A 13,382-nucleotide genomic window follows, 5' to 3' on the forward strand; every position below is an offset into this window, starting at 1 on the left:
GATTTCAGGTCATTGGCAAGAAAAGCAATGGTGACGAGGAAAATATTTTATACAATGAGTGGTTATGATCTGGAATGGATTAAGTGGCTATTTGAGGTGGAAGCACATTCAGCTGGGGCATTTAAGATGGAGCTAAATTATTGTCTGAAAAACAGAACTGTGGATAATGATGGGGAAAATGGTAGGGAATTGCTACCAGGTGAACTGCTCATCTGTAGTGTTGGTACTGACATGACAGGTGGAGTAGCCACCTGTTCAGTAAGGATTACATTAAGAAAGCATTCATCAAGGGAAAGTGTTTGTAAAAATGGCTCATATTTAGTTCAGTTCCTTCAATATTCTCACATGACCACAGTGAGACTGTGAACAGGTACTACAGATGTGTGTCTACTTGAAAAGTTACTAAGGATTCAGTTTGAAGGATTACAGAATTCAAGAGGTTCCATGTTTGACTCCTTTACAACTTTAAGTTTTGAAACCTGTTTAAAGTATTTTAATAAGTTATAATTTGGTAAGAAAGGACAATATTCATATGAATAATACATTTTTTTTAATACTTAAAAATTTTGCCAAACAATGTAGTGGAATGAAACAGTTAATGCACATGGGTCCATTTCAAAATCTATATTTGCTGTACAAAGTGGATAAAGAAATTAAACATACTTTTAAAAATATAAAATTCAGTAGTGACACTAGTAGCATTTTCAACTGCAATGTTGCCACAGAAAACCAATTGTTTCTTTTCACGTAAGTTAGTAGTTCGAAGACAAAAATACAGAATCAAGTACCAATTGGAATATTTTTACATTACTACAACCTAATATCTATAACCTTATAAGGGGTGAGCTCTGGACTAGGAAGAGGTTTAATACTGGCAATGAGCAGTGTGTGTTTTGTGTCAACAGAATAATACACTGGGTTATATTACCCTCAATACTGAAAAGGACAACACAGGATTAGGGTTTAACTGGTTAACAGAAATGGTCAAAGGCAGCTGTCTTTTAAAAAAAAGCTAACCACTCTGGTTTCCAGGATTGTGGCCGATATTATACAATACATCTCAGTAGTGTTAATCTTATTAATTGTTGCCAGTATTTAGTTACAAGCAATAATTTTAATCATGCAATTACTGTATCCAAAATTCTGATCAGTTTTACATTCAGCTGAACTAAATGTTTTCCAGAAATGGATAATGCTACAACATATAGCCATCAATTCGGAGGCTTGCATATGTATTTGGTGGGAAAAGCAAAACTATCAGCTAAAATTTCCTCCATTGTCAGCTGAAGTGGTCTATTAATTCAGTAATTTTGAAGTACACAAAAAGGCTCATAACAGTGGACAGCATCATAATAAAAATATTTATTACATTGTGATACTGTCCAACAACTTTAATCATTTAGTTTGGCACAATTTATGTAGAGGTGTTAACATGCTATAATTTAAGACCATTTACATTACCAATAATCTGATCACAGATTTTAACTGAAAGTGTAACTTGTTTTACATGAATGGTAACAAAAAAAAATTGTCACATGACATAAAGCTAAGAATGCATACAAGTATGTGATTATGCAGATAAACTTCTAAAAAAACCTGTAAGAAATGTGTCTCCAATGGCAGTATGTATTAACAATTCAAATAAATACAGCCATTAATTCAAAGACAGGATAACAAAAACCCTTTTGCTGATATCTGTAAAATAACATTCAATTTCTAGGAGAAAAAGTCAGCTTGTATGAATGAAAAATGAATTATGTGAAATGAATAGAAACTTAAAAGAAAAATACTCTGTTTGAACTAGTAAAACATTTAAATGAAAAGGGACTTTATCTGACTATTATCTTAAGCTTAAATCCAAAGTGTATAATAATTAATTCTGGAATTCAGTAGATAAGTACTCAATTCCAAACACAAGATTAGTCCTTCCATAAATGCAGTTTTGTATTTTCTACCTGTATAGCCAACACCTATTCTTTCGCAATATAATGAATAGCTGCAAACATTCTAATAATGTACATTTTTCTTCTTCTTTAGCTTGTAAACGTGGAATGTTTTGTTTTTAAACACACGAGAGAAATAAAGTGTATAGGGAGGTTTACTATATTTTATTTCATCACAAAAGCGTGGATAAGGAGAAAGCTTCAAATCAGGATCATTTGCTCCAGGACCATCCATTACCTGCAAAAAGGATAATTACATTTATGTTTTAAGAAATCTGACCTTAAATGAGCACAGTGCAAAAAAATACAAGTCACATTACTATATAAATACCTGCGTAAATCAAGTTTCTTGACAATGGAGTTAGATTGTTCTGCATGTTGCAATTTAATGAGAAGAATCAATTTATTTTAACAAACAAAAATACACATCAAACCCAATACCATGGATGGAACCTTGTGGTCCTGAAGGTGGTGGGCAGAGAGACAGGAACATAATTTAATTAGGAAGAATGGTGCAGTTCCCCACTGCTAGGCACAAGTGAGGACTGCAGATATTGGAAACCAGGGTTTAGATCAGAGTTATGCTGGAAAAGCACGGCAGGTCAGGCAGCAACCAAGGAGCAGGAAAATCGACATTTCGGGCAAAAGCCCTTCATCATTTGGGGGCGGCACGGTGGCACAGTGGTTAGCACTGCTGCCTCACAGCGCCAGAGACCCGGGTTCAATTCCCGACTCAGGCGACTGACTGTATGGAGTTTGCACGTTCTCCCCATGTCTGCGTGGGTTTCCTCTGGGTGCTCCGGTTTCCTCCCACAGTCCAAAGATGTGCAGGTTGGCTGAATTGGCCATGCTAAAATTGCCCGTAGTGCTAGGTAAAAGGGGAAAATGTAGGGGTATGGGTGGGTTGCGCTTCGGCGGGTCGGTGTGGACTTGTTGGGCCGAAGGGCCTGTTTCCACACTGTAAGTAATCTAATCTAATTCTGGGTGGGAAGGTCATACCTTGACCTTAGTCAAGTATTAATTTCTTAGTACTTCATGAAGGGGCAGCGCTCAGAAAGCCTGTAATTTCAAATAACTGATCACACACAGAACTCTACAGCTCTTTAAAGTCAAAACTTCATACAATATGTTTCAACAATCTCTCCCAAGACCTCAAAAGTGGCTACTCTGTCATCTCCCCCCTCTTCACCCAGTCTCGTTGGTATAATTAATTGATTTCTCTCATTACTCTTTACAAAATCTCAGTTGTATTCTGCACCTTCTGCATCATACTATCTTAGCATGTCATCTTGTCTTCTTGAAAAGAAAATGGAAAAATGTCAGCAGACAAGCAACATAGAACTACAGAACAGATGCCATACAGGAGTCATTTGCCTTTCAGGTCTCTGCTGGCCCCCTAGAAAAACAATTCTCCTTATGAAACAATCTACCATGTCCCATAATCCTTTACATGTTAACTTTTAAATAATGATCCAATATGCCATTTGAATGCTTTTATAGGATGCACCTCCACCAGAGTCTCAGACAGCACCACAACCACTCAATGGCTAAAAAAAAGTTTGCCTCATATCTTCAATGCTTCTTTTGCTAATTATGTTATTTGGTCGACATAGATTATTGTGATGATTAATTGCTAATTTGACTCTTTAAAGCAAGGTTTGTTTGTAAATCCAGGTAATGTAGCCATTTGAATTGGGAGGTCTATTACTTGTCAACTTCAGGGTCTAGGCCAGAACCCCAGCTTTGTAATTCTGAAGCAGGAATTTCCAGGCATTCCCTAGATGACCAGCAGATCTACCATCATTGAATGAAATTATTTTTCATATATTTCATAAATCACCAAGTAAGATTTGCTAGACAATTTTTAGAACTACTGAAATGACAAGTCATGCCTTTATAAAAGGGGTCCTTTTAGGTATCTACAAGACTAAACACAAATGTTACTTACATGACCATTTGCGACATCAAGCAGGTCTCTCAAACGGCAGCCTCTATTGTGTCTCCTTTCGTAACAAATACTGTCCTCAAGGAGAATGTAGTCTGTTCCATATATCCGTAGGATATTGTATACCTCTTCTGGAGACCTCTTGGAATACATCTGATAGATCTTTATAGAGGATGACATAAGCATTATCAAATTCAATTTAAGGCTAATGAATGTCTTCTAACCAATTGTGTCAGCATATGCCATCACAGACTCTTCCTGTCTGAAATATCTGTTTGTAAATATGACTGAACATTTGTATGTCAGACCCTTAAATTTAACAGTAATATAGGATCTTGTTCCTAAGTCAGATGTTCATTAGTTGGGAGCACATACTAAAAAGAATATTAATTCGTAAAAACTACCTTTATTATTAGAAATTAACATCTAACCTTCTAGCTAATTTTATTGATATGATTATTTGTGGAATAAGACAGTTGGAAAACATTAAATTAAGGCACGGTATAGAAGGGATACCAAGGTAGGGGGATTCTGGGAGTTGGTGTAAAGTTTTAAAATTACTTAAATGAAGTAAAAAAAAAAGACGTCACTCTCTCCCAAATTTAAAAAAAAGGAATGTAAAAGTATTGAAATATAATGGACATTACTTTTGTAAATACGTAAAATTAGCAAGTCATAACCTAATCTTGGTTGGCCAAGGAAAGTATAGGCATACACAAGGCTGAAGAGAATCAGATTAACTGATTGCAGCCAGAATAAAGAATGCCCTGACTTTGCCTTGTTTATGGTATAGAAAAAGGCCATCCAGAGATAAAAAAATAAAACAAGTCAAGAGAAAGAAGCTTGAAGACCAAAAGACCAAAGCTGTGAGAGAAATCAACATGACCAACTGTTTGAGAGATAGTTACCTGTTTTGTTCTTTCTCTTAACTTTTTGTCTTCATAATGAGGGTGATTAGTTATGGATCTCCCAGTACACAGTTTGACCCCTGCTAATAATTGCATACTTCCAGCAAATACTGCATTTTTGGATGTTTTTGACCTATGAGGAGAGAAAAAAAAACTATATCCTAAACATTAATATTTAGGTTTCTTTATAGGTAATTTTTTCGGTAGCTTTAGTTTTTAAAAAAATACATGCTTAACTTAAACCTTTCTCATAAAATGAGTGCAAGAAACACATCCTTGATTATCATGAGAAGTATAATTATCAAAGCACAAACCTCAAGAACTGGAATCCTAACAGGAATTGCATCAATGTTTTATTAATTCATTCAAAGGATGTGGGCTTCACTGATTGAGCCAGCATTTGTTGTATGGCTCATTCCAGAAAAGTGTCTCCTTCCAGCCTCACCAGGACAAATCCTGTAAATTTTAGAATGACATAGATTCTTCCCTTTGACCAGAGACAGTGCTACCCCAAAGATCTATAGCATTCCCCTCTCAGTGGACCGCACCAACTGCAACAAGACTATGGTCTCTGTCCAAAAACTGAGACAGGAAGTCTGCCTGCAGTCAAGCCAGACTCTGCAGCTTGGTTCTCGGGTGTGGAACATTTAGCATGTTGCTCTCACTAAGTTTCATTCTTGACCCCAGTCTCCATGGTAAGCAAGTATGTAGTCTTGTTAATCAGAAGTAGTACCAAATCACACCACATCCCTTCATTTCTTAATTATACAATGAATGAAAGAGTCAGTCCAAAACCTTAAACTTTATATTCATAACTCAAAACTCCTGCACAAAATTTCTCAAATGCCCTAGAACAAACCACACTGCTAGACAGTAGTTCATTGACTTCTACTATAATCTGGAAAATTCAACCCAATAAACTGTAAAAGCACCAACTCAAATGCAAGAAACATAAGTTATGTGTCAGGCTCAGAAACTTTGCACAACTTTGATATTAAAAATTCAAATGCGATTTTATAGGTAGAAAATTATTTAACTTACTTTATCCAGTTCATTAATTCAACTGTATCAGGGTCATAAAATTCCCTCAGATCTGACAGTTCAATCATTATCTTTGGCCAGAACTACAAGAACAAGAGACCAAATAATGAACAAATATAATGATTCTGTTCCTATTTCTCACATTACCAGTCTGAAGATAGGTACTTCAGGGTTCCTGCTGAAAAACAGTAGATGTGTAACTAAAGTATATTCCCCCAAAGGATGCCACGTTCTGACAAGATCACATGGATGGGGGTTATTAAAGGACTGAAGCTTGATCAAAGTGAAACAGACCACTGCAATGTATTCAAATACTTTGCTCCACTGCATCAAAGATCCAGCAGCCATTTACTGTCCAAGAAAACCCAAATTCAAATATCTGTTTAACTGAGTCAGGCTATCAAATGTAAGCACTACATTACTCATTCAAATGGGTATGAATTAATTTTAAGTATTTAAGATATATACAATTGATTAAGAAAATCCCAACCTATGCAAGACAATATATTAAATTTTAATTAATAAAATGCAGTTATAAACTTGTAATAGGTCATGTGTTAACATGCCTACAATTTACTTGGATAAAATAGACCTGAAATTGCAAGATAAACAAATAAACTTTTACAATAGGTCAGATGTGAGCATTAACTCCATGTTTCCACACTGAATAATTATAGCTATAATGTACTCAATAAGCCTTTATAAAACCAAAAATGGAACTTCAGTTTATTAATAAACTCTACGTACAAAGGACAAAAAAATGTAAGATCACATGTCCAAACAGTCTACAGGTAGTTTTTGGATAATGAGCGTTCCGGCAGTGTGATTTGGCTATAACGTAGCTGAAGAATTAGGGAACAGTATTTTCAAAAATACTTACCCGTGTTCGCAATAGTACTATTCCAGTGGGGACCGGTTTGCGCGCTTTGTGCTGCGCATGTGCTGATCTCCACACCGAAGTCACCGTGCTGTTCTGCGCATGCACAATGTCAGCACCAGTCTTTGTGCCGTCCTGAGCATGCGCGATATCAGCTGCTGACAGCAGCTTTCTTACATTTTTTTAAATATACTGGGTTAAATTTACTTCTATTTCATTAATAAATATGATTTCAACCTTCATTCAGGCTGTGCTACACTGTGCTAGACTTTTGGGTGATTATTGAGCGATCCTGAGTGATATGTTTTGCTGGTCTGCCCCTAACCCCACTTTTCCCATAGGCCCCGTTATTTATATTCAGAGATTTTCATTTAAACGAGATTTCGCTGGAATGCAGCTATGGCATTATAGGAGAACTACTTATATATAATCTATTTGTGAACTTTGCACTGTTTGTAACATTGAAGAAGTGTGAACTTTACAATGTATTTTCCCATTAACAAAAGTTAGAATACAAAATCCATTTCAGAACTAGCCTTAGCATAAATAGTTTTAATCTCTACAGTCACAGACAAAATGGATATGGAGTAGAATACTGTTTTCCAACAACAATCCATTAACACAAACTTGGAAATGTTAGTTTGTTAAGCTCTACACCCGAATTAGCATTACTTCTGTTTGAAACCATAAATATTCTCTGAAACATTCATTGCAACCAATGAGCTATAACCAACAATTGATAAAACACCTTATAAAATGCAAACAGATGCTAAATAACTAAAACTAGGGCTCACTTAACTTTGCCTTCAGAGCAGATCAAACAAAATACTTGTAATCTAAGGAGATAAACAGATAATGACAAAATGGAGATCCATCTGTGAAAGCAATATACCCATGTGATTTCGTTTTCACTGATACCGATATCTTAACTGATTCTTCTGTCTTTTGTCTCCTGCACATTTAACTGGCTTTTCTGCTGCATTAAAATTTAAAGCTACTTAATATAATTAAAACTGACAGATACAGAATATCTCAAAAGCAAGAAATAAAAATAGATACACCAAGTGGAAGAGTGGAACTGGCGTTTGAGTGAGCAAAGGCCAAACCTTCTTGATGGTATTGATTGACATGAGACCTGTGTTAAAACCTGGGACTCATGTCCTTTGGTCACCAGCCCAGTTAAGTACTGTAAACAAGCTGTTGGCTGGCTACCTCCAAGTAAAGAACGGATGGTCACTCTGATAAGGTATGAAGTAGGATTTCAAAAAGCTGGTGGGAAAGTGAAGGGGACAAACCTGGTCAAGCAGACCCCCATAAATAATAATACAAAAACAAATGTTTGGGCTTGTCACTCCTGTGTGAGGAATGTTTTCTTTAACAGAGTTCATTCTTGGAATGTGTGTGTCACTGGCAGGGGCAGCATTTATTTTTCATCCTAGAGAAGAGTGTGGTGACCTACCATCATGAACACAACTGAGTGACTTGTTCGGTCAATTCAGAGGACAGTTAAAGGTCAACCACATTACTTTGGAGCCACACACAGGCCAGACAAAGTAAAGAGGAAGATTTTGCTTTATGACAATTCAGTAACTGAAACTAGTTTTTTTATTCCAGAATTACAAAATCAAATGAATTTAAATTAGCTGGCTGCCATGGTGGGGTTTGAACTCATGTCAGTCATTCATCAGTCCAAACCTCTGCATTGCTCATTCAGTGAACTAATCACTATGCTATTTGTTGCACTTCCAATTGATGGCACTACTGTACAAGTCAGATCCTAGAATTAAACTTCATTTCATCGATCATAGGTTGTAGGTTTCATTTTTGTATTCAGTTTTTATGGTGCTTAGACTTAGAAATATATTTTCACAAGTTGCAGACGTTCTTTACAACAAAAATGAGGAAAGATATGATAAAACAAACCCGTATCCAGTTAGAAAGATACACTCAGAGATGTACAGCATGGAAACAGACCCTTCGGTCCAACCTACCCATGCCATATCCTAAATAAATCTAGCGTCATTGCCAGTATTTGGCCATATCCCTCTAAACCCTTCCTAATCATATAGCCATCCAGATTTCTTTTAAATGTTGTAATTTTACCAGCTTCCACCACTCTGGCAGTTCATTCTGTACATGCACCACCCTCTGCCTGAAACAGTTGCCCCTTAAGTCCCAGTTAAAATGTTCCCCTCTTACTTTAAACCTACAGCCTCTAGTTTTAAAGTCCCCACCCCATCCCAATCAGGGAGAAAGACCTTGTCTATTCAGCCTACCTATGCCCCTCATGATTTTATAAACCTCTATAAGGTCACCCCTCAGCCTCCGACACTCCAGGTAAAAAATCCCAGTCTATTCAGCCTCTCCCTATAGCTCAAATCCTCCAATCCCTAAACCTATGCCCTCTAGTTCTGGACTCCCCAATCCCAGGGAAAAGACTTTGTCTATTTATCCTATCCATGCCCCTCATAATTTTGTAAACCTCTATAAGATCACCCCTTAGCCTCTGACGCTCCAGGGAAAACAGCCCCAGCCTGTTCAGCCTCAAATCCTCCATCCCTGGCAACATCCTTGTAAATCTTTTCTGAACCCTTTCAAGTTTCATAATATCCTTTCTGTAGGAGGGAGACCTGAATTGCACACAGTATTCCAAAAGTGGCCTGACCAATGTCCTTTACAGCCGCAACATGACCTCCCAACTCCTATACTCAGTGCAATGACTGATAAAGACAAGCATATCAAATAACTTCTTCATATCCTATCTACCTGCGACTCCACTTTCAAGGAACTATGAACCCACACTCCAAGGTCTTTTGTCCAACACTCCCCAGGACCTCACCATTAAGTGTATAAGTCCTGCCCCGATTTGCCTTTCCAAAATGCAGCACCTCACATTTATCTAAATTTAAATCCATCTACCACTCCTTGGCCCACTGGTCCATCTGATCAAGTTCCCTTTGTACTCTGAGGTAATCTTCACTGTCCACTACATCTCCAATTTTGGTGTCATCTGCAAACTTACTAATTGTAACTCCTATGTTCACGCCCAAATCATTTATATAAATGACAAAAATCAGTGGACCCAGCACTGATCTTTGTGGCACACCACTGGTCACAGGCCTCCAGTCTGAAAAGCAACCCTCTGCTGCCACCCTCTATCTTTAAGCCAGTTCTGTATTCAAATGGCTAGTTCTCCCTGTATTCGATGTGACCTAACCTTGCTTACTAGTCTACCATGAGGAACCTTGTCAAACTATCTTAATACAAACAGCAAAATCAAAGTTTTACTCTGTTCCACATTGCTACCGTTTCACAGATACTCAATTTCAGAGAAATTACACCTCTCACTCAGTTTTATAAGTCTTTACTAAACTGACTTCCCTCAATTTTTTTCATGGAATTTATTATTCCTGTCTGAGTCTGCTTGCAAACACCTTTCACCATTCTGATGGTCAAGCCTTTTCAGTTCCAAGCTCTTCTGCTTATAAACTCCACAACTAATGCACTTAGGCCAGGATGACTCTTCCCTGATCTAAAAGGCTAATTTTTCTAATCAGAGAAACTACTCACTTCTGAACTGAACTCTTGATTCTCCTGAATGGAATTCAATACTAAAACGGATAGCTTTCAGGTCTATAAACTCAGCATTATAAACATTCCATCCATTAACACACATGACAGGGGTCTGCCTGGCACTTGACTGTAGCCACATGCTTCCTTGGAATTGATACTACACAGGCCACTATTTCAGTGGGTTTTCTGACCAGTTCTTTTTAAAAAAAAGTCTTTGCATTGACCTAGATTCATGCTTCTCTATTTCAAAATATAACACATATGGTATACACCTTTCACAATGTAATATACACATGAAGTAGGAATGTAATAACATATAGAAGCATGATTTGCATAACTAATAGACTCAACATAGTTGAGTAGACATATCAGTTTTCTAAAATAAATGATCGATTAGGGTGAAGATGCTGGCTGTGAATGGAATGAGATCGGATCTATAAAGTTTATGGCAATTTTAACTGAGCACTTCCTGTTAGATAGGTGGGTTAAAATCAGCCTCTATATGCCAGGAGACGTTTAAAATGCGAAGTGATCCGCAGAACTTAATTGAAAAATGGCAAACATTCACAAAGTATTTTCATCCTCTTATTCAGAAATTTATGTAGTGCACATATAGGCTTCAAGGACTAGATAGTTAAAAAAATTACAGATCAATAGAATTTGGTCTTCATATGCCCAATTAATAGTTTCACAATACCTCAAGACTTAGCTTTGCTATTTGCCGAAACTGAAATTTATTTTAAAGAATGTTTTGTAATGGGATGCTCTGAAATAGGTCATGTAACAGTACCATTGGGACTGTAGGAATGGATTTAAAAATAAGAAAAACTGGAAAGTAAAAATTGGTACCTTTCACAAAAAATTCCCATTCATCAATAATTTAGAGTATTGTTCCTGTGTGAACAGTAGTTCAGTAGTAAGGCTACCAAATCAGTTGGATACAAGGCTAGACTAAGGCTCTAGAGCAATACATTCAAATTCCACTAACGGTTTTTCAAAAAATAAATCTGGAATGAAAGGCTAGTCTCAACAATCATGATCACATAAATACCAGGTTATTGTAAAAACCCATCTTGCTTACGGATGTCCTCGGGGAAGAAAATACACTGTCCTCAACTGCTCTGACCTACGTGTGACTTCTGACACACAACAGTATGGTCAACTCTTAACAGCCTTTGGAATTGGCTTAGTAAAGTGCTCTGTTGTTTCAAAAAACACAAATTAAAATAGTATATATGGACTGTAGCGGGTCAGCAAGGCAGCACATAACCTTATCATGGGAAATTCGAGATGGCCAATAAATGAGACTTCCATAACAGAATGAGAACAAATTGAAAATATGAACACATTTTTAACAAAATTAATTCTGAAGTTAAGGACAAAAAATAAACAGCAGGTCCATCAGCATCTACAAAGGTAAAATATAACAATAATTCAGTTGTGCATCCTTCACCAAAACTGGAAAGTACAAGATTAACAAACGGCCTTGTAAGGTGAAGGTGAGGAAAAAAAAGGGTTTGGGATGGAAGAGATAACATACATTCTAATAACCTAGAGGGTTTTAACTGGTTGAATGACCTTCAGGAACTTATCAAATGATGTAAAACAATCACTTGAATAAATGATTAAAAAGGTAGATTAAAGCAATGTGTACTAAGGGATAACATGACTAACATTAATAGTCAAAGGCTGCAGAGTTCCTGGGAAATAGAAGAGATACTCCTGCTGAAGCTATTGGTTGGTTAAAATAGAGTAGGAAGCAAAGGTGTAGAAATCAAGATGGATATAGAAGAGATGGTATGTGATAAGGGGATCAATGGCACCAACTGGTCTAGGCTGGAGTGTAAACTCAACACAAGCACCCTACTATCTAATACCAGTTTCCACACTGCCTCTCCCACAAAAGGTAGGCAGAGTGGTCATTTAATTTGCATTTGGTCACCCCAACATATATCAAACCATACAATGAGTAATAAATGCAGTACATTGTTTAGAGGAGATACATGTAAATTTCTGTTTCCCATTAAAGAAATAATTTTGGAATTCCCTAGTAATGTTGAAAGTGGTATAGACAGAGGTTGTTTCTCCTATAGCTTCATGGGAAAATGCCAGAATGGTCAACAGATAGAGGTGGTCATGGTAAAACACAGAGAAAATGGAATTATTCCACAGGCAGATGGATTGCAAGGTTTCTGGGTTGGAACGTGTCAAAGTTAGTGAAAGGAGCCAGGATGAGAAAATGCAAAACAGGCCTGCAGTTCTCAAAAACAGAGGAAAAATAACTAACATACACTAGAACTGATGCAGGGCAAACCAATCCATGTTGAAGTGCTTATTCCGTAGAATTAACCTATAGTTCTCATTATCTCCTACCACTTTGCTCCTTTACTTCCTTATTCCACTCTCTAAGATGTTCACATAATACTTCTTAACATGTTTTCTACCATAACCCTCTATGTGACAGCAAATTTTACATTCTCACCACTGTGTTAAGGCATTCTCTGCTAAATGCTTAAATTAATTTGTTAGTGACTATCTTACATTAATGTGAACTTATTCACAACTGGAAAGTGTTTCTCTATTTTTACCCTATGGAATTACTTCATGATTTTAAAGACTCCATTAGGTTGGATCTTCGTTTTCTGTTTATAGACAAAAGAGCGCAACCCACTCAATCTTTCCTGATAGCTACAGCATCTCACATGTGGTAATCAACATTCCCACTAAGCTGCATGGCCACTCCAAGGGTCCATGCATGGCATGGTGTGCCAGCACCATTTCCAGAGTTGACTTCCAGTTTCGGAAGTCACAACCACGCGTGGACCTGGGAGGTTTGCACAGAAGAAAACAAAATTAAAGGAAATGTAGCTGGTGGCATTAACTTATTTTTTTTGTACACTTTATCCCTACTTTTTCTCGGATTGTTACCTTTGTGCTACCATGAAGATACCACTTTCTCAACCTCACCTCTCAGATTAAATATCACCAGTTATCTCTTTCTAATGAGAGCAGCCTATGGTCCTCTGGGACTATGGTGACATGAGTTTATTATTTCCTTCTATTTTGTCTTCCAAATTGTCTTTTCCACCTCTTTC

At 37.0% G+C, this 13,382-nt stretch overlaps 1 protein-coding gene across 7 annotated transcripts in view; it reads right to left on the reverse strand.

Annotated features, from left to right (window-relative positions):
• Nucleotides 1–531: 531 nt before the first annotated feature.
• The window catches only part of dpy19l3 (dpy-19 like C-mannosyltransferase 3), a 78,527-nt gene continuing 65,676 nt past the window's right edge, over nt 532–13,382 (reverse strand). For all 7 annotated transcript variants that reach the window (XM_072596159.1, XM_072596161.1, XM_072596157.1 and 4 more), the window contains 4 exons: nt 5,838–5,920; nt 4,797–4,929; nt 3,892–4,050; nt 532–2,181 (listed from right to left, as the gene is read on the reverse strand). In XM_072596159.1, the coding sequence (XP_072452260.1) occupies nt 2,008–2,181; nt 3,892–4,050; nt 4,797–4,929; nt 5,838–5,920 (549 nt within the window). In that variant the 3' untranslated portion in view covers nt 532–2,007. The remainder of the gene's footprint in view (nt 2,182–3,891; nt 4,051–4,796; nt 4,930–5,837; nt 5,921–13,382) is intronic.

Source organism: Chiloscyllium punctatum, chromosome 26 (genome assembly GCF_047496795.1).
Source record: "Chiloscyllium punctatum isolate Juve2018m chromosome 26, sChiPun1.3, whole genome shotgun sequence".
In the NCBI taxonomy this organism is placed as follows: domain Eukaryota; kingdom Metazoa; phylum Chordata; class Chondrichthyes; order Orectolobiformes; family Hemiscylliidae; genus Chiloscyllium; species Chiloscyllium punctatum.